Source organism: Pararge aegeria, chromosome 3, assembly GCF_905163445.1.
Source record: "Pararge aegeria chromosome 3, ilParAegt1.1, whole genome shotgun sequence".
Taxonomy (NCBI): Eukaryota; Metazoa; Arthropoda; class Insecta; order Lepidoptera; family Nymphalidae; genus Pararge; species Pararge aegeria.
Window position 1 is genome coordinate 11,380,247 of NC_053182.1, and position 25,677 is coordinate 11,405,923.

At 36.4% G+C, this 25,677-nt stretch overlaps 2 protein-coding genes across 3 annotated transcripts; one reads left to right on the forward strand and one right to left on the reverse strand.

The window, feature by feature from the left end:
- Positions 1-1,692: 1,692 nt before the first annotated feature.
- LOC120637283 (thioredoxin reductase-like selenoprotein T homolog CG3887) lies at positions 1,693-5,085 on the forward strand. Its single transcript, XM_039909044.1, has 3 exons — positions 1,693-2,015; positions 2,467-2,596; positions 4,290-5,085. Exons 1-3 carry the CDS (start codon positions 1,801-1,803, stop codon positions 4,608-4,610), a joined length of 666 nt encoding a protein of 221 aa, XP_039764978.1. The 5' UTR covers positions 1,693-1,800; the 3' UTR covers positions 4,611-5,085.
- A 1,268-nt stretch (positions 5,086-6,353) lies between these two features.
- Positions 6,354-25,414, reverse strand: LOC120637338 (WD repeat-containing protein 35). Of its 2 annotated transcripts, none has more exons than XM_039909136.1 (23): positions 25,315-25,414; positions 24,967-25,078; positions 24,492-24,631; positions 23,701-23,803; positions 23,172-23,332; positions 21,752-21,899; positions 21,278-21,408; positions 20,649-20,852; positions 19,681-19,795; positions 19,049-19,162; positions 18,750-18,972; positions 16,807-16,896; positions 15,897-16,032; positions 15,313-15,482; positions 14,390-14,605; positions 13,837-13,980; positions 13,077-13,200; positions 12,479-12,601; positions 11,966-12,059; positions 11,046-11,221; positions 9,926-10,012; positions 8,008-8,117; positions 6,354-7,257 (listed from the first exon to the last, which is right to left on the reverse strand). In XM_039909136.1, the coding sequence occupies exons 2-23, from the start codon at positions 24,992-24,994 to the stop codon at positions 7,002-7,004; spliced, it is 3,093 nt and encodes a 1,030-aa protein (XP_039765070.1). In that variant the 5' UTR covers positions 24,995-25,078; positions 25,315-25,414; the 3' UTR covers positions 6,354-7,001. The 2 variants fall into 2 exon arrangements, with proteins under 2 accessions (XP_039765070.1, XP_039765069.1); XM_039909135.1 differs by having other exon boundaries at positions 25,159-25,414.
- Between the last annotated feature and the right edge of the window lie 263 nt (positions 25,415-25,677).

The window sequence follows — 25,677 nt, forward strand, 5'->3', positions numbered from 1 at the left end:
ACCGCAAGGGTCTCGTAGGCGGAAGACATAGCTTTATACGCTCACACAAATATCCAGGAGAAGAAGAATTATATAGGATGTTGTAAAGGACAGTTAAAATATGCACATTCCGGCGAAAACTAATTGGCAGCCACTTTAATTGACGACGAAAATCAGAAACGTGATCGAATTTGCGCAATCCGAAGATAAAGCGAATGCACAAATTCTGAAGTCTTTCAAGTTTGTCAAGTAGCTTTTCAGTGGCATCCAATCATGGCAATCCAAATATGACATGGTGGTGACTCGACCACAAACAGGCCGAATGGGATAGAATACATTACGCATTTTGTTTCGTATTTAAGTTACCAAGGAAACCGAATAATATCTAGATAAAGAAACAAACACATAAATGTATAGGGCGGAGTGAGATAGAAAAGATTACACATTTTTTTACCTGTTCTAGTTACCACGGAAACTAAATAATAAACCTTACATTTATCCTAATAGTTCTGATACTCTAATCCACCTCAATCTCTCGTAGGCTACTTTTCAGAAGTTACACTTCCGCCGTGTGTGAATAAAGTGCACAGGATTTTTTTTTTGTTTCTTAATCATCTTATTATCGTTTTTTTAATTAAGATATTAATCGATCTTTTGGACAGTTGACATAACGTAGCCAGTAATCATTCCTACGTAATACGAGTATTACATACTTGCGAAAAAGGGTTGAGACTTGATTTGAGGGAACAATTAGAAATTATTAAACATAAGAATGGGAGGTTCGAATTGCTAAACGAACAAATAAACTTATAAACTTCACCTCTATTGAATATAGCTTTTAGATAAGGCATTTGGAAAAAATTTCACTTTTCAATTATTCATTGTAAAGTCAACATCTCCTGAGGAGCGAAACGTGCGTGAAGGGTACATGGCCGAAGATCTGGTTGGTGTGGAGAATAAGGATTGAAGAAAGTTTAAACAATATATTAAAACACATTTAACAAATCGTGGTTACTACACGATTGATGAATTCGATAAACGACGACAAGGCTGCTTGGAAGCAGGCCACTCCGCTCTCATCTCTCACAAAACAGACAAATTCTAAAGATTGTTAAACTTTAAAATGATGTTGGAAAAGAGCAATCTGCTGAGTTCCTTGCCGGCTTTTGACAGTGGAATCTGCCTTCCGAATCGGTGGTAGAGTAACTACAAATAGACTCACTTGAGGTTTCAAAAGTTTTTATTAATTAGGCCTACTTGAAAAAAAAACATTTTGAATTTGAATTTAATTTCCATAATATATCATAAAATTCCGCAAAGTAACGCCCGCTTCTATCTTCTAACTTAAAATAAATTTTGATTTATTTTCAATTGTACTTGTATTAAAAATACAGGTATTTTTTGTTTTTATTTACTTTATTACCTTATAAAACAGTCGACAAGATTTTTTTTGACCTCATAATAATGACACAAGTTTTTCTGGCAGCACGTCCGAGCGAGGAAAATTATAGTAGCTCCACGTTTTAGTTGGGACCCTTTGATATAATCACTACGGTTTACTTAGACCTTACATGGGTATGTGCTCTGTGATGTGGTATTCACAGAAATTACAATTTTTTTGAAAGGCCGTAAAAGACTTGAATCCATGGCCGTAAAATAAAAGAAATTATAAAAAAAAGAAATCACAAATCATTGTCTATGGTGTATATTCGATTTTGAGATCGCCCTTCATTGTCGAATTTTGCTCCGTGAAATTGCTTCGCTCTGGAAACTAATTAAGATCCATCAACTTTGGTGTGGTATCTAAATAGTTGCAAGCAAATGTTGAATTCGATGAATGATCCAAAAAACGATCATACGAAAGATAGGAAGGCCATCTTGTTCGTTATAACTAACATGGGCATAATCGTTGTAATCACTATATTGATGTGTTGCGTTTTTTGCGCCGAAAACGACGTTGAAGAAAATGATATTGATACAGAAAGCATCTCTAAAATTGGCCAAGCAGTTGGTCATATCATGAACATTGATTACTGGTTAGTATTTTTGACTACATTTTGTCTGACCTGATTAAAAAATTGAGGACACGAAATGAGGAAAAATTATTTTTGAAATTTAATTAAATAAATATGTATTACCACTACAGCCGTCACTTTTATAAAATAAAAATATTACCAGTGACATGTGAATATTATCAAAAGCGCACAAACCCGCATTGTACAATGTGGTGGGTTGGCAATCTCTTCTATGATAGAAGAAGCCATTAATAGGCTCCATATATTGTAAGGAAAATAATCCTTCCAGCTGCAATATACTACACAGTAGTATTGGCCTATCATAACACAGCTGGCAATATTGTATTGTGCCATCTAATAGGTAATATTGCATTCCTGCCTACCCTGCCTTATTTTTGCTTTGTAAATTGTTAATTTGAATAACTACTTGATCAAATGATTATAATTTGTTTAAATAATAATTGCTTTTCAGTTACTCTTGTGGATACAAAAAAGTTTACGATGATTATGCTGGTATAATTCAACAAAAATATCCAGAAATATCTGTCATCGGCAATAACTATGACCCACCTGGATTTAACATGTATCTTTCTAGATTCATTGTAAGTATAATAAATAGTTCTAAATTAGTTTTGTAGCTTTATAATAAAACCAGATTTGTCTTCTCCATGAATTTGGAATCTGCTAGCAATCTATTTTAGGCTGTATTACCACTTACTTATTTAAAGTTATGAGATAATCCATTTCATCTGGCTTGCAATCTAATCAAAATCAAAATGTACCTGAAATATATCTGGCCTTGTTTATACTAATGGTTATCTGTATAGTTAATATAATAATATAATGAGGTTTATAGTTTCTTTGTAATGAAATATGTTTTATTGACCTTTTAACTAAGTAACCATTCACTGTACTAATCTAGAGAAATTTTGGATAGGACATTCATTCTATTTTTATGCAATTCATTTTAGATATCTAGCTTAGCTATCTAAGTAGCTAAATAGCTTTTATCTTCTTTCATTCATAGAGATTAATTGTTCAGAAAGCCAATGCCAATAACAGAGCAATGATAGGTTGTCTAGAAGTGTTCATAGGTATTTCACTGAAAAGTTATAAAGTCTAATCAGGTGCAAGGTGCCAGGTTGCAAAATAGGAATCCTGCAATCAATATAACAGTTAGTAGTAGTAAGTCTGAACAGCAGTTTTATTTGCTTCCTGCTGTATTATTTTATTTTTAATTAAAAAAAAGTGAAATAACTTAACCTTACAAAATGGGAGACTATTTTGATTAGTTTGCTAGTGAAGACCCCACACAAGAACATTAATAACCATAAAACTGGCACTGCTGCTAAGTTTCATATGGAAATGCATATATCTAGTATATTTTTGATTAAAAAATGAAAAGGGATTTAAAATTGGTCCCATAGCATTGTGGGCATCTGCAAATAATATTATATTGAATAATGGATTAACTACCTTCTGACTTTGTGCATGGACTTCAGAATTGGGTCTAAAGCTTTGCTCGTTAACAATTTTTAATCCTACCGAGGGAACTATTTGAGAGATTGGTGTAGAAAGTATGCATACCAAATTCCAAATGTGGTCTGCCTGCAGCTTAGCTCATAAACAATTTTTAATTTTCCCTCGGGAACTACTTAAAAAATCGGGATAAAAGGTGGCCTATATTCTTTTCCATCTCAAAGGCTACATGCATGACAAATTTCATCCAAATCCGTTCAGCCGTTTTTGCATGATTAAGCAACAAAAATCCACACACACACTCACATTTATAATGAATACTAGCTGTTGCCCGCAACTTCGTCTGCGTTTGATTTTGTTTTTTGATGTTTCATTAAATTTAGTTGTAATTCTAAAAAAATTAAAGTATTCAGTATGGCTAAGCCTTAAATGAGGGGTTTACTGCTGTCCGCTGCGGAGTTCTGTCCTCTATCTCCAACCACATTCATCAGCAACCACAAATTAAACACATATTATAACCTCTATAGTACAAAAATTATTATTCAAATTGGTTATAATTTGTCGGAGTTATGGTGTAAAATCGTCAAACACTCATCCCCTCTCCCAAAGAAACCGAGCTTAATGTCGTAATAAAAAGTATCCTATATTACTTCTAACACTTCCAAGAATATGTGCACAAAGTTTCATGAGGATTGGTTAAGTAGTTTTTGCGTGAAAGTGTAACAAACAAACTTACATTGACATTTATGATATTAGTAATTAGTAATAGTAAGATAGTAAGATGAATATACTGATTTAAAACTGAAATTGTTTCAGGGACTTGGCAAAATGGTTCTCATCATGGCTATACTAAGTGGATTTAATATCTTTGCTTGGTTGAACAAGCCACAGCCTTTTTGGTGGAATTGGTGCTTGGAGAACAAATTGTATGCATGCATGATGTTGTTCTTTACATTTAACATGTTAGAAGGTCAGTTGGTTTACTCTGGTGCATTTGAAATATCTCTCAATAAAATTCCACTATGGTCTAAGTTGGAAACTGGGAGAATCCCCCAGCCACCAGAACTGTTTCAAATTATTGACAATACTCTGCAGTTCTCAAAAATGAACATGCCCATTAATAGTTTCGTTCAATAATTTACAAGAATACCTAACAAATACTTGTGTCAGAGGTTCCATAAATTTTTGATATATTAACTTAATCGATTTTAAAATCTATATGTGATTCAGTTCAGATATTTATAGTATGAAAAAAAAAAACTTATGTAAATAATGTGAAACTTTATTCCTCTTAATAGTATACTTATTTTACATTGCATAGTCCAAATAAAAGAAGCATTGTACACCAAATGATCTTGTTACATCCTATGTACATCCTATGTAATAGATATATGACCTTGATTTTGCACAGGCAATGTGTGATTAAATAAAGATTATAAATATTATATAATGTAAACTAAAATAAGCAACATAAGGTTAGGTTAGTGCTTCTAGGCACTAGACTTGAGGTAACCCAACTTGGGCCTCTGTGTATTATCCTTAACACTATTTTAATCTGATTGTGAAGAAACAAAAGGTGTAACATTTTTCAATGATTGCTAATACAAAATTATCTAGTCAGATTATAAAATGATTATATCCAAAACATTGCCTAAAAAAGCTTAGTAAAAATCTGTTTAATAAACAATTTAGAAGAAATAATCAATTATTGTTTTCTCTTTAAGCATAGCATATTGCGCACATGGAGAAGGGAGAGAGTTTTCATAGTTTTAACTTAAGGGGGTATGCAAAAAACTAAACATAATATGCGTTGCTTTATAAAGTATACTATTTGTCTGCGGTCAAACAGTAGCTAAGAGTGATTGTTGAGGCATTTTCAATTGAAGAGGCAAATTAAAATAAAGAATTTAAATCTATTAATATAAAGATATAGAAAAATTTAGTTTCATGCAAATTCCATGTTGTGCGATGCAGATTAAATTCTTCTAAAATAAACCTAACTTAGAATTTTAAATCGTAATCATGTCTTTAAGATTGAAAAAAAGGGACCTACAAGGAATACTAACAGTGGTGGGTAGATACCCCATGGGTAACTAGGAGCCCCAGCACATTGTAAGACTCACGCTTCTATATACCGTGAATCAATGCGTCCATTCAAACCATTACTAAGCAATATTCAAAATAATTGAAGTTAAACATGAGATATAAAATAAACATGAACCCATTGCAATTGATTGAATTGATAAAGCCACACGCATCGCTCCGCTTACACTTATACACAAAAACTATTAATTTACTTATAGTTATGTAGACGATAAAACAACGAGTTGTGAACATTGGACAGATTAACTTGGTCCTTTAAAAGGTCTATACATATACATGAGTATATAAATATAATATAATATAATTTTATTAATTTTGACTTCGATTCGGACAGAATTGGTAGTGAGCTCCGATAAGCGCGGTGCCATTGGTTACTTCATTAGACTCCAACGAAACTTGAGAAAGAGCTATGGAATCGTAAAACAAATTATATTTGTTTTATTTACTACTAGCTGTTGCCCGCGACTTCGTCTGATTTTGATTTTGTTTTTAAAGTATTCAGTATCGCTAAGCCTTAAGTCCGCTGATGTATCCTTTATCTCCAACCACATTCATCGATTTTCACAAAGTTTGGGCAAAATTAAACACATATTATAACCTCTATAGTACAAAAATAATTATTTAAATCTGTTATAATTTGTCGGAGTTATGGTTTAATATCGTCATACACTTTCATCCCCTCTCACAAAGGAACCGAGCTTAATGTCGGGATAAAAAGTATCCTGTATTACTTCTAACACTTCCAAGAATATGTGTACAAAGTTTTATAACGTTCGGTTAAGTAGTTATTGCGTGAAAGCGAAACAAACAAACTTACATTGGCATTTATAATATTAGTAGGGATATTTGAGACACAATAAACGAAGTATAAATAAACGGGCGGGGTCACTAATCACGAAAATCGCACGTACACATAAAGTTTTGCAGGCATACACAACACAGCGATGCTGGACCGACACCCGTGGGAAACTTGCTGCTACGCGTGTCGGTCGGCGGGCGCCGGCACCGACATGCTCTTCGGACCGTTCCAGTGAGACAGCGGTTGTCAGCATACAGTCAATATTTATAATAGATTTATTGAAAATATTTCTTGCCAATACTTCACCCATTTATATACGCCCCGCATGCAGGCAATATATTTGTCAATATGCAGAATCCTTTTCCTTACTAAAACTGTGTTTGTTTGTTTGTTTTTTCTATATACCCTAAGTAAGTAACCAAACAACTTCGTTTTTGCCATTGAAGTTTTGTTAGTTTTTTGGTAGGATATAGGCTACTTTTTGTCCCAGGAAGTGAAACAGTCATACACTCAGCGAAGAACGCAACAGCTGGTATTGTCATGAACTAGCGAATTATGCGTCCACTAATCTCGGTGTCGGTGCCAGGGCGTGCAATGAAAAGAACACCCATTGGCGTGGATACAGTTCACACGAACTTCCCATCCGCATGAGTGCTGGAACGATCTGCCCGAACGGTCTCAGTATACGCGGCAGCCGGTTTGTCGGTGTGCGACGTAAGCTGAGTGTGGCACGTGGGGCAGGAGTGGCGCAACACCAGCTCGTGTTGCTGCGCTTGTGTGTCGCACTGGCGGCACGTCCACACGGCCCGCGGCGCCACCAGCGGTCGAGCCGACACCGCACATCCCGGAAACTGCGCGCCGCATGCCGCGCACGACGCCACCCTATACGTTCATACTATAGAGTATACAAAGATCCTCTGACCTGTGTTTGGGTACGAGATGTACGCAAACACAGGTCAGAGGTTAATGTCACAAAAACTCCCTTTTGAGTTGGACGACAGTGGCCGAAATCGGTCAGGAAAACTGTACTGTACTAAGGGCCTGTTTCCCCACCTTCTGACAAATGTTGGACAGCCAAATCGTATGTTTTGTCACTTTCTTACTTTATGTCAAAACAAAATTTGTGGTTAAGCTATCCGATACTTATCAGCAGGTGGTGAAACAGGCCCTTATATTAACACTGTAAATAACAGGTCCTGCAAACTAAAATATCGACAGAGAACATAACAAGATTTATATTATGAACATTAAGCTTAATTTGCTATACTCCACAAAAAGCAGACTCTGTATGGTGTGATTTGTAATTTCTTCAACGCGTTACAAAGAGCATATGGCAATTGGCCTTCAATAATAACCATCCTGAAAAATCTTTTTGCAAAACATCTTTTAGACAGTGGAAACAACGTAGCCAGTAATCATTCATTCATCATTTTCAAGGTCCATATTCCAATAAGACACGTTTGAAACAAGAGATGACACATTGCTTTTTTTATATTATAATTTTTTTAATTATTTCGCAGTAACTTGTATCCTCGAGATAGGCATTGCATAATTTAAGCCTGGGCAAATGAACTTAACGAATGCAGATGAAATACATAAAATAGCAATGGCCAGAACAACATTAAAACTTACCAATCTGGTATTTTTATTTGACACTGAGGGCACTCAATTGTGTTTCCCTTGACATCTTTCGGTTTACATTTTGTAAAGATTTCAATAGCAATGTTTTCGAAAGTATGTGGCTGTAAAAAAACAGAACACACTTTATTAATATTTTGTGTGTATAGCGCGAGAGAGAGGCGAAAATTGCATAAGGGATTGGATTGAGATGCTATTTGATACTATTAGATGTTATCAATTATATGCTACTACTCCACTGTCGCCGTAACGTATTAATAGATCAGTCAATACTGCATAAACGGAGGTGGGGTTACTAATAATGTAAGATGCCAAAGAACTTTAGTGCGTTTATTAAACCATCACAACTTTGCTACATTTGTGCTCAATAATACGGCTAAATTTACTTTGAACGACTAAAAGGAAGTAAAACTACTTTTTCCGATCAAAAACATGCATATAATAATATAAATAATGACACTTATGTTACCCAAAGTTAGTGGCGTGCATAGAGGGTATGCAGATGATATAAAATTAAGAAAATTTCCAGTAGAGTTGTAAAAAACTTAAGGATATTTATTTATTTAAACTCTTTATTTGTACACCACTAAACAGTTTGGAAAATAAAGGACGAATAGAGAACACAAAAACTGGAGTAGAATGAGCCACTGCCCAAAGTTGTTGCTTCTATCTCCATTTTGAAAGCAGTTTATGCGCTAAACCACTAAAATCATCCTTCACTAATGTACCTCCTTGTTGTTACGCGCTTTAAATAATCAATATGGTATGCTCACTGCTGGACTAAAGTCTTCTAAAGGGATGTTCTACGTATAAATCACCACACAGAGCATACGAGCTGGCGATCGCAGTAGATGGTAGTACGGAGCGGCCAGCACAGAAGGCGTTGCTCTCCGTTATATTTCCATAATATTCTCGTACGAAATCCGCGGCAAGAGGAGGGTTGGTGACATCTGAATTCTGATCTGCCATCACTCTCTAAATAACGACTTTTTTATTTACTATTTTACTAGTTAGACAATGCACATCTAAGATGGCAGCGTGCCAATCTTGTAGGGGTATGGCAGTAAAACCATACCTCTAATCTGATTCAAAATACTTAAATTATTTATTCATGTAGGCCTATCACAGGCTATGAAGCGTTCATGGTAATATCTACGTACGCTAACTTAAACCTAAAGCTAAGAGGGTTGTGTGCTCTGAGACCAGGGCGCATCTGGATGCGCCCTGGTCTCAGAGCACACAACCAACTTAGCCGGGTAATTTTTTTGTTATCAATTAATGTTTAGCTATGAAGTTTGAAGGAATTCATGTCCAAACCTTTATATTGTTTAAGTAATCCTTAATATTATAATAGGATTTTGTAATAAACTCACTTTTTATATAGACTTTGAACTTGTTGAGAGACATCTCAAAGATTTCTTGATTAATTTGCTATAAAATAATATACAATTTATTTTGAATGAATTACCAATTTTATGTAGCCTAGCAAACTGCACGAGTTTATTTTACTTTTACTTTCTAAAGGGCATCGTACCGGAACGAAAAATCGCTTGACTGCACATCCTATTCGATGAAATAGTTAGATACGGCCGAAGCGTCCGAGAAAAGACCAGCCCAGAGAAAATTCAGAAATTATTATCACGGTCAGTGCACATTGACAGATGAACTCTAACGTTTATTATTTATTTAACTCTCTATTTGTGTACACCACTATGAATATAGGAAAATAAAAAAAACAATAGAAATACAAAGACAGAAGCAGAATACAGGCGGCCTTATCGCTTAGTGGCGATTTAACGTTAACGTTGTTGAGGTGAGAATGTCACTCCGTTCACATATTATTTCAGTTTAAAAAAAAAACCGGCCTATAAGTTAGAAGAGCTAGATTTTTAATAAAGCGATATGCACTCACATCCACTGCTTCCAATTTAATCAGTGCTTTGGAACAAAGATCAAAAGCTCTACCTTGTAATGTAAGAGCTGCAACGGTACTCCAAACCTGAAAGAAAGCGCTCAAAGTTTAAGGGCGTTGAAGGTCACATTAGTATTCAATACTTACAATATACACATATTAAGAATTATATAAAAAATAAATAAGTAAATAAATGTAATATGACAAAATATACACATAGCCACCTAGCCCCAAAGTAAGCGTAACTTGTGTTACGGTAACTAAGATGACTGATGAATATTTTTTATAAATAATTTTATGTATATAAATAAATACTTATAATATACATATAAACACCCCAACACTGAAAAACATTCAAAGTGATGAGCACATCACAGAAACATTTAACAGTTGTGGGAATCTAACCCACGGCCTTGGACTCAGAAAGCACACAGCAGTATAAATACAATGGGTTCACCTACCAAAATATTAAATTTAACTGTAACATACAAAAAGACTTTTCGAACGATAGCTTAGTGGTTTGGAGTTTGACCTTTTTTCCACTACAAATTAGCACTTGACAGCATTCTCAGCTTTTGGTTAGTAGTGGTTGACGGCCGATTGGCGCAGTGGGCAGCGACCCTGCTTTCTGAGTCCAAGGCCGTGGGTTCGATTCCCACAACTGGGCAACATTTGTGTGATGTGCTCATCACTTTGAATGTTTTTCAGTGTTGGGGTGTTTATATGTATATTATAAGTATTTATTTATATACATGGGTCTATTCTCATGACGCCGAGCAACCCCTTAGGTAGCAAGTGTCCATCCGAAAATCGAAATCGACCATCTTAGACTGCATCATCACTTTCCCCTGACAAGGAATATAATTAACGTGTCCACCTGCTAAGTGCATAGAATAGAAGAAGTTTAACCCATTTTATTATTACACATATATTATTTGGATATTATTTCCACTTGTGCGCCAATGCTCTGAGAGTTAATAAAGCTGTGGGAGAAGATAAATTTTTATCCTTTCCACGGGGATACAACTGTCTCCTGCCCATGCTAGCCGTGTTGGTGATATTGCAGTCAAGGGCGAACTTGTAAAGTAATAAAAAAAAAAATTGAACCTAAAATACTAACCTGTACGTGCTGGGCTCTGTGGAAGTGTTCGTGCTCGTGTGCCAGGCGAGAGGCAAGGCGTAACGCAGCTTCCGTGCGCGGTTGGGGAATGTGCGCCCGCGCAGCCGCCGCGCATAGCCAGTGCGCAGCGCGCGCAAGCCGCCGGCAGCGAGCCGCCGACCGAGCCGCCGCACCCTCTAAATAACACTGGAGTCAACTGGCGGACGGCGAACCTCATTTATTTTTTATAATCATGACTAGCTTTTGTCCGCGTTCGCTACGGTTTTTATAATTTCAAACTTTGTTTTCCTGGGATAAAAAGTATCCTACGAGTATGTTATTCTACATACTTTCAACTTAATATTAGCAAGGATTGAAGTACCGAGCAGATGGTCTACGTGATCGTAAGTGGAAAACCATCACCAATCATCAGGTTGATGGAAATAGAGAATTAGAGACCATACTTCGCAGGGCATCCAAAAAAAACATATCCTGCAAAGTGCCGCCCGGTGTCTATCAACCTAAGGCGCATATGCATGGAATTACACCGGCAACCACGTCGTTCGCACTGGAGCACAAATAAGATAAACTAAAGAACAAGATTAATACTGGACAACGTTTTGTTGATCTTGCATATTCATTCGTCATTATTTTTGGCATTCTATATTCATTTAAAAATAATAAAAAATCGGTTTACTCTCTAAGCACTTTCGAAACGTCAAGTGTTTCTTTTCGTAGTGACTTTAAACAGAGGTAGCCGGCTTGGAAGTTGCTCGTTCCCAACATCAACAATTTACATTTTAGCATTGGGTATAGGTACTAATTTATACATAAAGGTTGCATGCAATTTGATGTGTCAGTAAGTATCCAAAACAAATCCGATTTGTCAATCATAATTTTCTCTTTCATAATCTATTTGAATATTAACAATATTTGCCTACCGATAGAATTTTGACTATACAAGTGCCCAGCGAGGATGTACAGTTTCTTAATTCTTAACGGTGAGGATGCTTTCGATGCTTCTAAATTTGCTAACTGAAAAAAGAAAATATGTTTTTTTTAAATATTAGAGTCGAGGTTTTATATATAAACCATATACAAATTGTATGACTGCGTGTGGATTACGTATCTATAGAACAAACACAATGGCACCGACTCTTTGGTGCTAAATGTTAAAAGATCACCATACCTGCGCACTAGATAACATTGCATTGACAGACATGTAGCTAGGTATTTTGGTACAGCCGCCGTTCTAAACAAGGTTATGCCTTTTTTACTATAATGAAAACAATATGTCATAGTTTATTGGTGGTCCGTAGAGTATTTCATGAGTATTCTAGAAGGTGATACTAATTAATTAGTGGGTCTAATTAATGTAAAACATTGGTACGAATGACATATTATATCGACGTGTCAAATATTAAAAGGTAGTCCATGCACTAAGAATTACCGACCTGAAAAGCCATAGCGGCAGCTTGCAAAGTCCGATCACTATCTCTTAGCTGAGTTATGGCAAGAATTGAGGGTACTTGTAGACTGTCAGTGCCCTCTTCAGAATTCTGTTTCGATGCTATCTCCTAAAAAAATTTAGGAAATGTATGTAGTTATTCGAGATTAGCCTATAATGCAATTGAAATCGGGCGGCACCTTAAACAACATCGGAAAACTTAATTTAATATCACAAGGATGTTTGAAACAGAGCACTTTTTTTATAGTAATACCTATTGCACGTATCTCTTCCGTTCATATTCTAATAAAAATTACAGGCCGTCACTGGCCATCAATTAGCCTTAATCCAGCACTGTCGAGATTAAACCGATGTCCTCAACTTAGTATTCGACGGATACAGGATTTTTATTCAAAAAAGAGATAATTCATCTGGCTACAAGACGAAGACGAAGACTTGAAATCCCCGTAGAATCGTTTTTCTGGTTAAATTCCTGTCAAATATCTGTACTAGGAATTACCGTCCATCGTTTGAAATGGTGATGATAGTGAGGAAGCAGAAAAGTTGGCCTTTACTTTGGATAAATAGGGTTTCGATGATAGTACCTTGTAAGTTTTGGCTGGTGCTGAGCTCAGCTTAGCCAATGATTCGTTGTCTTCTAACGCCATGTAGCATTTTTTGAGATCTTCAGTATTATTCGACATTTTGTAATACTCCAAAGCACCCTCCCTAGAAATCATTAAGCATAGCCTATAAACAAAGTATGACTTGGGGGCATGCAAGGAATATGTCCTACAACGTGCCGTCCTTTATCCGGAGGCGTAGGTGCTAAGCCTCATGTGCCTTTAATTACACCGGCAACTACGCCCGTTAGACCGAAACGCAACAATGCAGCTTGTCGGCCGAAAAAAAGGCTTTTGGCGGCAGTACTTTTCTGCACGACCTCTGTCACAAAATCGCTACAACTCAACTTGCATTAAGTTGCATAACCTTTACGTTAAGTTACAAAAATGTTCACAACCTGTGAGGACAATATACCATTTTATGTCGATCAGTGGAGACAAACACTATTTGTACTTATTAATTGATTTAATAAATTGTGGAAATTCTAAAAAGATGAGTATTTTCATATTTTGGAGTGATCGTCGCCATGTTTTTTTATTAGACAGAGGAAGCCTTTAATAGTCAAAAGTGATCCATAAAATATTCTATGCATTTCGTTGGTTCGCTAACTTTATCTTTATCCTGATAAAGCCTCCGTAAAATAACAGTTGGATGTACAAAGTAATATCAGTAAAGATGTACAAATTTTAAAATTATGTATTAATTTTAAAATATTACAATAGATATAACCTTTCTACTTACCAATTTTGTCTATCGATATAATAGTCGCCTATATTGCTGTACGCTTGTTTGACCTGAGCATCGGTCGTGCTCACCGACGTCTTCAGCAGTTCCACCACACGAAACCAGTGCCCCAAGCGTTTGCGCAGTGCGATCGCAAGATCTCTAAAACCAAAGATTTGTATTATAAATAGTGCTGATACAGAATCACAAATGGTTTACCTAATGTAAATAGTGCTGATTCTGTTGTACACAAATGGTTCACCTAAGCTAAATATGTACACAACAGGTCTAAAAGAAGACCTTTATTTTTGGTATTATTTAATATCCTGGAAAAGGATAGCGCTTGTTATTTTTTTTTTGCACTCTTTATTTGTATACCGTATTCAAGTCAAGGACGTCACCAAGAAATGCAGCAACCTAAAGAAGGATCCAAAAAGCATTATCACTTAATTATCTCTGCCAGGCAACCTGCAGAAAACAAAACAGAAACAAAACGATGTACTTATAATTATGAATGACATAGATTATTTTACTGACTGTGTACCTCAGTGTTTTACAGATGGCAACTTACCGTCTGTCCTCGTTGTGATATATTTGTTCGGCAGCATCGAAATCCTTAAAATAGGCCAAGACTTCGGCTTTCTTGAGAGCAGGTGAGTGAAGCGCGTGAAGCCGTGATGCAAAGCGCACGCCGGCATAGTCGCCTCGCCGCACGAAAGCGGCTTCTGCAGTCTCCAAGGCGGACTCCGATTCGAAGCTTTTCAGTGCAGCCTCCGCTAGTAACAGCCTGACAATTCGCAATAAACAAACTTCTTAAACTTAAGAGCTAAGTAAGCTATTGTCGGTATAGGCTTTCCCAACCTTCTCTATCGATGGCTCTCTGTTTCAACTCTTTATAACTCCCCACCCCAATCTTTCGTTTTATTTCTCACAAAATCGAGTCTTGGTCGAACTCTTGCCCTCGTAACTGCTTTTCCTATATTCGTAACAAAGTCATCATGTCTTAGTGGGTGGCCAAAAACCCGTTTTACAAATTTAAAGTTGCTATTCGATATTAATATTCTTTGCACTGCTACAACTCAGTTAACGCACTCAGTTGCTCAGACAATTTTATTTACACTTTCCCTGAAGGATAGGATCTGTAATTGAGTTCTATGACATAAACAGCTTGCAAGGCCAGGCTTGGCTGATGTTGTTGTGGCGGTTTTTATGGATGGTCTATCTTCAGAACTAAACGTACATAGCCATAGTGATTATTATTATTATTATCTCATCCTTACTATTTAAATAAAATAAGAATTAATAAGATTTTTTGGACTTATGAGAAAACAAATGAGTAGTTTCGAACTTATGGGAAAACAAATTAACTCGCATCATATACGAATATAGAAACGTCTCGGATCGGCCCTACTACAGCAACATAAAAAATGTAATACTGCAATGTAACAGGTTTGGAACCGCGGGTACCTACTATCGATATCAAATTAATCTTACCATAATTTCGGATGTGGATTGTCTTTTATAAAACTCTCTGCTTCCTTTAGTCCAACCTTCTCGAGCAGTTGTCGAGTGTCCCTCAAAGACTTCACTTCTACTCGCACTATATGTTGAGGAGCACACTTTTCAGTTATGGTGTCTAGTAGTGCCGTTGTAATTTCCAAGTCCTAAAACAAAGACGTTGAATTGGCAATTTATGGGGCATATATGTATTTCAGAGAACGTCGTTGTGGTCCCAAGGTGCGAGAATTGCGACCCCGCAACAATAAACGCAGCATTGGTTGACACACAGCGAGTCGGACAGACAAAATAAAAAAGAGAGTGGATTTTGGAACTGTCTACAAAAGATCTATATATATATCTAAGACGTAAATCGGTTTAGGTAATCATAACGATGATGATGAGAATAAATGCCAAAACGCGGCATGCGCGAACGTCTCCGAGAGTCGCCTGCCAGCCAAGTCAGATTATATAATCTTAAACGTCAGCCTCCAAAAAAAAAAAAAACTAGAAACTGCACTTCAAACTTCGATTACACACACTGCGCGCCCAGTAGAATGTTTTGTTACTTATATGCCTACCTTAAAGCTGCAGAGGTAGCCCTGCATGGGCAGCGGTTCCTCTGGCTCGGCATCGCGCAGTACATATAGTCTCGCCTTCTCCGCTGCCGCCAGCAACTGAGCGTTATCGGTTGCCCATCGAGCGCCCCAAACCTCCCTGCGAGTGCACAGTCAACTGTGTAATAATCATATTTCACATGCAAAAGTAGGCATGTTGGTTGGTCCTTGGTCCCAGAAATAACAGAAACAAAAATTGACCTAACTTCTTGCAAAGGGATAGTTATTGGACCGATAAACGACAAGGGCTTTATTGTCCGGAAGGATTGCACCGTTCTTTCATGGAATTCGTTTCAAAAAGAGATCTTTTGTCGAGGAATAAACAAAAAGCCACGGGAAGTGTTGAATGAAGGCGTTGCTTCGTAGCTGACCTAAAGGAACAATAGGTTTTCTTTTTAAAAAAAGTGGAATGTGTTTGGCGTTAATTCCAGCTTCTGATGAGAACTTTTAAATATACCTTCGTTTTTTAATCTCCCTTATAACGGATATCCTTGTTTTTTTCACCAAAGCGAGGAACACTTTACGAGCCTTTTACTGAAATACGAGTGACAAAACACAATAGCACTAGTTGTTTTTCCACTATACGATCTTGACTGCAATCTCACCTGGTGATAAGTTATCATGCCGCCTATAATGTAGCTTTTCTCTAAAGAAGCTTAATGTAGTGATTGAAAAGATTTTGGTTCTTTTAGGTTCCGAACCTCATATTGGAAAACAGAAAACTCATAGGATCACTCAGTTGTCGGTCTGTCTGCCTGTCTGGCCGTTGGCGTGCCACCTTTTTTCTTGCAGAGACTGGGTATCACAAGGTACCATTTTGAAACCTATACTGAGAAAATAAAGTCAATGGTCTCTTATTTAAAGGAAAACTTACTTCCTGAGTGCCTGCCCTACACTGACATTGTGCGCCATCTCCGTCTCCAGAATGTACAATGACCCGCCTTGATCAATCACAAAGAACTTGCTTAAACAGAAAAAAAATAATGTTTTAAAAAGATAGTTTATTCTCACTTGTAAAAATAACTACATATACATACATATATACTTAATAACCTATTAATAATAAATAAAAGTTATCTCTTGAAAATCTAGTTTTCGAAAAACTTTATCTTAGTTTATTTTATAAAGTCATTGTAATTTTTTATAGTATTTTCTTTGACGGACCTGAGCAGATGGCTCACCTGATGGTAAGTATAAAACCATCGCCTAACAACAGGGTTTCGCAATGCATGCAAGGAACAAGTCCTACAACTTAATGTCCATCAACCTGAGGTGTAGGTGTAAGTCTCATGTGCCTGTACCACAGAGAAAAAACGGAACAGGTAAAGCTTCATACAAGCGCGCTACGATACTCGATAGGTACACTACTACAAGCTTGAGGCGCGTATGTGCGTGAGCACAGGCGCTACGCCGCGTACGGAGAGAATTCGGTTTATACCGGCTCGCCCTGTGCTCAAGCTCGGCCTGTGCTCAAGCTCGGGGGCTGCAGTACACGTCGCGCGTCTTGTTTTCATTTAATTTAATGTTTCATGTAATTTTATAATACCTAGTGTTTTAATATAAAAGTGTAAATATGTTTCACTACTATACTATTATTTACTTTACAGTGCACATACACACATGCACAATAATAGAACTGCAGTACACGTCGCGCGTCTTGTTTTCATTTAATTTAATGTTTCATGTAATTTTATAATACCTAGTGTTTTAATATAAAAGTGTAAATATGTTTCACTACTATACTATTATTTACTTTACAGTGCACATACACACATGCACAATAATAGAAAGAATAAAAACACATAATTTTTTAGCTATCCCAAATGTAAAAATACCTTAATGTTTCAATAAATACATCTTGTATTTTCTCGCTATTGAAGTGAAAAGTTGTATGTATCACGCGATAGCAAAGTTTTTTGTTTCTTGTGCCTTGGAATGCCTCACTAGACTCAGGATTCTCATTTACCTAATTCATCCTAGCTCGAATCCTTCACTAGCTCAGGATTTAAACTAGGCAGTCACAACAAAAACAAACTTTGTCATCTTTATGAATAAATAACTAGTGTGCCAACCCTACCAAAAAATTTATAAATTTTGCTCGCTTCTTAGAAGCTTTGACTGTTCCGTTTCTCTTCTGTACCTGTGCACCGGCACCAACGCCCTTCACCGAACACAGCAATTCTGTCTCGTGGCAGAAATAAGCATAGTAGAGCTCCGTTACTATTGTCTTATCTATCTGCAAGCTTAATTATAGTTGCGGTCGAAATGAACCGATTATTGTTTTAAATAAATTTAAAATAACGAAAATTGCTTATTTACGTGTAAATAAGCGTAAAGTGACAAAACTTACGTTCAAGCTATCCTCCACTAGTCGTAGAAGGTGGTAAAAAAGGCCCATAAAATTATAACCGAAAGCAGTAAAAAAAATAAGGTATTACATCACGACTCAACGACATCTGGGATGTGGTTAGTCAGCGAAATCCACAGCGCACGGGTAACTTGAACATCTATTCTACGATGTGGCTACTGGAGCGTTAGCAAGTATAGAGCAGAGTAGAACCTCTTTATGTTTACCCAACGTAAATTCATACGTAACAAAATACGAATCTAATGTTTAGAGATCGACTCCGGAAATCCCTTTTGATGCCTTGGGGTCGATTTCTAGACATTGGAGTCCGTATTTTAATATCTCTGGTCACGTATAAATTTACGTTGGACAAAGATAAAAAACCTGCCCTGCCGCCGCCGGTGATAAAAAATAAGCAAACATATTACTTGCAAAAAATCAATTATAAAGGCTTTAGACGTCATTCATACCTTGAGTTTGAATTGAGACCCATTTTGTAAGGTTTAGTGTTCATATTGATAGACGTTATTTTCTTGAAGTTCAACAACGAAAAAAGCAGAATTGTACCGGAGTCTCTACCAATTAACAGGTGATTATCGGAACACGTAATGCAGCAAATCGTGTCGTCGTGTAAACCACCTTCTCCGGATGTATAAGGAGTTCCATCAGCATAGAACTGTTGTTCCATAATACCTTAAAAATAATGAGTATTAAATAATACACCCCTCTCACGTCCGTCGGCTTTGCGCATGATTTAGCGTAAACTCACGTTGTCTAGATGGCGTAGAAAATCTCCAAATTATGAAAATCTCCTTAGATGCCGCAACTGCTATAGCCTTGCTATTAATAGTTACGTAGGCCACGGATAATGTAATAGGTTGAGCTAGAATAAAAATCGTATTTGTTAAGTTACTACTACGTATTCAGTCTTTACCAGCCTAACTAATGTACTATAGCTGGGCATTGATCATGGAAAGAAGCATATAGAGGTGAACAATGCAGGTTGGCGGTCGTTGATAACAGAAACTATTAGATCTATATCGTAGGATAGAGGGATGTACCTTCAGCTTGAATCCCTCATGACACCAATGCCATTAGGAATGCTTAGACAATGTACTTCAAGTATTGGTTGGGCCTCCATTCTCATACGGGAGAGGGATTTACCGCTTAGAACCTTTACGCTGCCAATAAGGACGATCTTATTTAATATTGCTTCAAACTGCTTCAATGTTATTACACTTTAAAAATTAAGGGCCCTAGCTGAGTTAGTGCTCTGTTTATCGTTAAATCAAAATGGCACTTTAGAAGGCTCTCTAGGGGAGAGGGATACAGAGCCTTAACTTCGCCAGGCAGCTCGTCAAATAGATTATACTAACTAATAACTAATATAATGCAACCTACCGTCACACTGAATTCCTTGTTGATTTGATATGATCAGCGTGGACATGGTAGCGATGATACAATACTCGTCAACGCCGCACATGTCTACGACATCAGGGATGTGGTTTATCCACGACTGCAAATAACACAGCGGCCATGTTATAATAAACTAGCTGCACGATGTCCCTCAAATCTTTTACAAATGCCGTGGGAACCGTTTGTTTTACTTTTATAAAGGGTAGTCTGTTACTCTCCGTTCTTCAACTAACTCTTTGTCAAAAATCCAATTAATTGGATGCTTTCATAAGTTTATTGATTGCGTAATATAAATAATGGAAAATTCATTGGATTGGTTATTAATTTATTTATGTATTATCATTTCTAATTTGCTGTTTGCGTTGTTTTTATTGTAGTGTTTATTTCAATCTAAATTTACATTTAATTAAGTTGATTTTTTTAAATTTAATTTTGAATAATTTCGCCAATTTAAAATCAAACTCTCTACATGAAACAAATTTGCACACTCTTAATTAGGTACAATGAAATCGTATCTAATAATAATAATAATAAATGTACTACGACAATACACACATCCCCACCTAGCCCCAAATTAAGCGTAGATTGTTATATGGTACAAAAATGACTCGCATAAACTGATTTTGTGCTAAACGTGCGGCTGCATTTGCTAGACGACACCGGCAATATAGTTACTGCCGCTGGTGATCGGGCCTTTAGCTCGTCGCGTTTAGCATCAAGCTCCTTAAGTCGTCTCAACTCAAATTTCGTCACGTTCGTGTTCACTAAGCGCCGCCAAATACTTATAATATACAGATAAACACCAAGACAATGAAAAAGAATCATCACACATCAATCACACAAACATCCTCCAGTTGTAGGAATCGAACCCACAGCCCAAGGCTGTGGGTTCACTCAGAAAGCAGCGTCGCTGCCCACTACGTCAATCTACCATTAATAGTTTTAATATTTACCTGGTGTGTGATTGTATCCCAAAACGTCACTGTATCCGTACTGGATACGAAAGCCAGCGTGTCCCCATAGAAGGCGTACTTGTGGTCCGGTTTCACGTTGGCAAAGTATATGAAGGAGTCGATAGTGATCGCAAGGCGCAGGGACCTTTGTTCCCACGAGAGGGCGCGCATAGATCCGCCCGGCACACGCAGAGTTCTTATATGCTGGGATAACGATTTAACATAATATTAATAAGGCATTAATATTCAGAGAGTTAGCATTTCCACTCTGGGTTAAGTTAAGAGTCACCTACAAATGCATAAGTTTAAACAATGTGACTAAATTAAAACATACAACATAACGGGGGACTGGGATTGGGGTATGTTATGCTTGGAAGCTCGGCTTTCATCTATCACAATATCAATGTTAAATTGTTGATATTGGAAGAGAGTAACTTCCAGTTAAGTTCAAGTTTCAATAAAATCATTATAGACAAAGCTGTTCCTCATCAAAAGTTCTAAAAAATGTCCGCGGCAAAATATGTTTATCTTTTAAGGTTGACTTATACGCAGACGAAATCTCAAACAAACGTAACCGCTAGTATTCGTAATAAGGGGTAGGACTCATGAAATTTAATTTCGCAATTCACCTCTCCAAAGCCAGTGAAGAACTGCACAACATTGACTTGCTCCTGGGTGCGGCCCGCTGCTGCTAGTATTGAGCCGTTGTGGTTCCACTTACAATCTACCATCGTCATATTTGTATTCACTAGTACACTTTCTAAAACAGGAAAAAATACTTAAATACACCTTAGTAATTAACTCTTTTATTTAATTTTAAAACCTATATATCTATGTATGCAAAAAAAATAGTTTCGAATATATAAATAAGATCATCATCATTATCAATCTAATATATCTATCGTTTTAAAAAAAACATGATTGATATTCATGATTAAGCCAGTTTTTGGGTTCTCAACCTTCGATTCATAATCGAAAAATGGAACACCTGTAGGAGAACTTCGTTGTCTCAAAAATGTCAGTATGTAAACCTTTTTTTGAATGGCTATGTATCATTGTTGAGTTAACGTGATAGTCAAAATAGAGAAGAAGTATGCTCTTACCCTCTTCTGTACAGTTTTTCATTAAGAGCAAAAGTCCGTTTCTGTAGCATATGACTAGAACCGGACGGTTTGTGGGAGCTCTGCCAGAAAACCAATCCATACATACAACTTCCGCGGCTTCTGGCACTCCATTGCTCGCTACTGGCATCTGTAATTTTAGACCAAACTAAGCGATTTGTCTAAAGGCATGCATGAGGTCTCCCATGCAGATCTAGAGAGCGGTGAATTTTGGTCCAGCAACAAGCAATAATTGATTTCTTTTCTATGTTATTTCCTTTTACGCCTCTGGTTCACGGAAGAAGGCGCTATGTAGCGATAAGGCCACCAAATACTCTCTTGCTCTGTATTAATATCTCTGTAACTACTTCTTTTCTTTGGTGTACAATAAAAGTGTATTCATTCATTCATTCATTCATTGATCTATGGACATACCCACATAGAGAAACTAAAATACGTCTCAGAGACCAAATTCGCGCAACATGACTTCAGTTTACTTTAGACCAATCTTCTAATCGCTTGTTGCATGCGTAAATAAATAAGTTTTCCTTTCTAGCGTAAGTAGAAGTAGTAAGTAGCGTAGAGTACGAAATTAGCTTAAATTAAGAGATCCTAAGTGTTGATCACACATTATATTATTTTTTACACATTTAATGTTAAAAGATAGCAAATAAAGGAGAGACTTTTTCGTCATTGACTGATAATGTACCTTTTCATTAAAGTAAGTTAGAGTAAGTAAGTGTAAAATATGTTTTAAAATAATAAAACTGGTACCATACATGAAGAAGAGCTCTGGTTTTTTATTTTCACGCACTTGCTTCTTTTTTTTTTACACGCTTTATATTTTTTAAATATACTTAACTTTAAAAAGTAATTGAATGATTGTACAGTCTTTTGTTTTTCTTGTTCTTTAAGTTATGTTGGGTTGGCACAAAATGTACCTATTTTCAATTTTGACGACAGAATTATATGTATTAAAAAAATAACTGTCGCCATCTACCCAAAAAAAGACACAGTTTGAGACAAATAGAAAAATATGGACTTTATAAGTAAAATTGATTCCCCATCCCTGGCTTAGTCATCAGAGGTGAATCCTTGGCAAGAGAGTTTGAATTTAAGTAGTAGTAGAAGTTTAGTGACAGAGCTCGTCTGAGGAGTACCGCATTGCTTATTTCTATCGCAAAGCAGGACTGTGTTTCAGTCTGACAGGCGTGGTTGCCGGAGTATTTACAGACACATGAGGCTTGAAACCTACCCCTCAGGTTGATAAGACGTTGCAGGGTGGGTTTCTTGCATGCCCTGCTACGGCTACTTCAATTATTACTATAAAAAACCCTCACCCTTCGATGTTATTAATACAGAGTACAGAAGATGTCATGAAGGTCCATGAAGTCCTAAAATATGCGATATTAAAATGATATACCGTGAAATTTCCTTGATCATCATATAAATGTAGTTCTCCATTAGAAAGTGCGAACAGTAGTAGCGAGTTGTCTGGGGACCATTGAACTGCCCTTAACCCTGGTCCCTTTATATCTTTGCCCCACACGCGGGAGCCGTCTACTGAACCTACTATAACTGCACCTGAAAAAGGCATAAACTATTATAATAGAAGCAGGCGTGACTTTGCGGAATTTCACTTCTTGATTTGCTATACTACGCGAAAAGCAGGATAATCTGTATGGTGTAATTTATAATTTTTTTAATCCTTATACTCCACACCAACCCTCTACGCCCGTTTCGTTCCGAAACCGGAGCATCCTCAGGAGATGTTCACTTTACAATGAACCTTTGTTAAATACTAAACAATTATTAGTATAAGGATTGAAGAAATTATATATGATTTTTTGACACAAGATAATTATTTGCAACCAAATAAGTGTCATTGTTAGGTTTAACTGTTAAAATATATTCTCAGAAATATAGTGGGTGTTTATTAATCTATTCCTTACCATCTTCATAAGCTATACAAATCTTTTGACCATCAGAACCCCAAGCCATACTGGTTACTGTTGATTTATTCCTGTTGTTTATCATCTCTTCATACCAGGAACCCTAGGTAATCAAAATAGAGTCTACTGTACCATGAAAACCATAGTATATAGTTTTTATGTACATGTTTATCATGTGCTCTGGGAATATTCAGAGAGGGCTTTATTCAGCTTTGAGTACTATACTTTCTGTAGTAGCAGAGCTTTTAGAGACGGAGCTCGTCCAAAGAAGTACAGTTGCAATGATTATTTCTGCTGCTAAGTTGGGTGAGTGTGGTTGCTGGTATAATTTGACAGGCGCATGAGACTTAACACCTACACCTAATTGATGGAGACATGACAGAATTTTGCAGTATGTGCCCCTTGCATGCCCTGTTAAGTTTTGCTCTGTTCATAGGCAACTTACCATCAGGTGGGCCATCATCTTGGTCTGTCAATTCGTACTATAAAAAAAAAGTATAAAATCACCTGATTCAGGATCATTAGTACAGGCAAAGCAGAATGGTACATGTAGCTTTCACCTACATAACTGTACGTTGCAGACAAAGATCATCATCATGATCAGCCTAACTGACTCCCACAAGCCTGAATCACAAGCCTGTCAAACCACCTTCAGTCTCTCGCTGTAGCAGGTAGGTACCTACTTATTTATTACTGATACTGCATTTTAGAATTTCAGAATGAAACAGGTATAAATAATATAATATCAATAGAATATAATATAGTATAATAAAACAAACAGAATTAAAAACCTTGTATAACATCCAAACAATTATGACTCCATGTTCATCACTTGTAGTTAATTTTTGAAAAACTTCATTCCATATAGCTACACAAACTTTTCCTGTGTGGCCTTCCAAACTGAGGTTCATTGAAAGATTACCACTACCACCTGAACATAAAAGTTTACATCTCAATTACATTATTGGAACAAAACCTTAATGCAGCATAATGCAAACATTTTAATATTTTTCTGCCCATATAGTATGGCAGATTTTCAATTGCTATTCATCCTAAACTTCAAACAACAATTTATGACACAATATACAGTTGAGTGTTAGTTGATAATTAAGTATGCAAATGCCATTAAAACCTTTCAATAATGAGCTTAAAATCTCAATCCTACCATGATTATAATATCAAAAAAAAGGGGAACAATAGTTTAAAGTGTTCTCTGAAGCCTGGAAATGGTATGTTGTTAAAAAGTGAGTAAGTATTTATATTTACCTGATTCCAGTTTTAAAACTTTTAGCATTCCATCCTCTCCACCTACAGCAATATAACTTGAAGAGTGATTCCATGCTAGGCATGTGACATTGGACTGTTTTGGTATAGCTATCTGAAATTTTTAATTAATACATGTTGAAAGTTTTTTAAACCTGAAAACTTTTCGTACTTTAATTGTGTTGTGGAGTTTACCTTCTTGCTCATATAAATAAACATGATTGCAGTTGTCAATGATTAAGTAAATTAAGTACTTATATTGTTGCTGTAAATTTGAACTGTAGTGAAGTGTAGATGTTTACAAACTGATTTTATGACCAGGTTAATTGATATTATACATAACAAACGTACTATGTAACGTAACTTAGTTCAAGTATCAATTATATGTTAAACTTTCGTCTTATATTATTAAAACAATATTGTTCACATTTCACAATGTTTACAAACATCGTTGCCGGGATACAAAACACAGACAAAAGTAAAAAGTACGAAGTATCAGATCTGTAGTAAAGCCCACAGATTAATATGGATTCTGTCATAACTTAGGCCTAAGATCATACACCTAAGATGGTATCTATTGTGTTGGCACCACTGTAGATATGTCAAAATCTAATAGAATAGACTTTTGACTTGACGTTTTACTGATTACTCGAGAAATTCAAATTCAAGTTGTGGAGAAAATCAATATTTTGCAGATTCTAACTTCACTGTAGT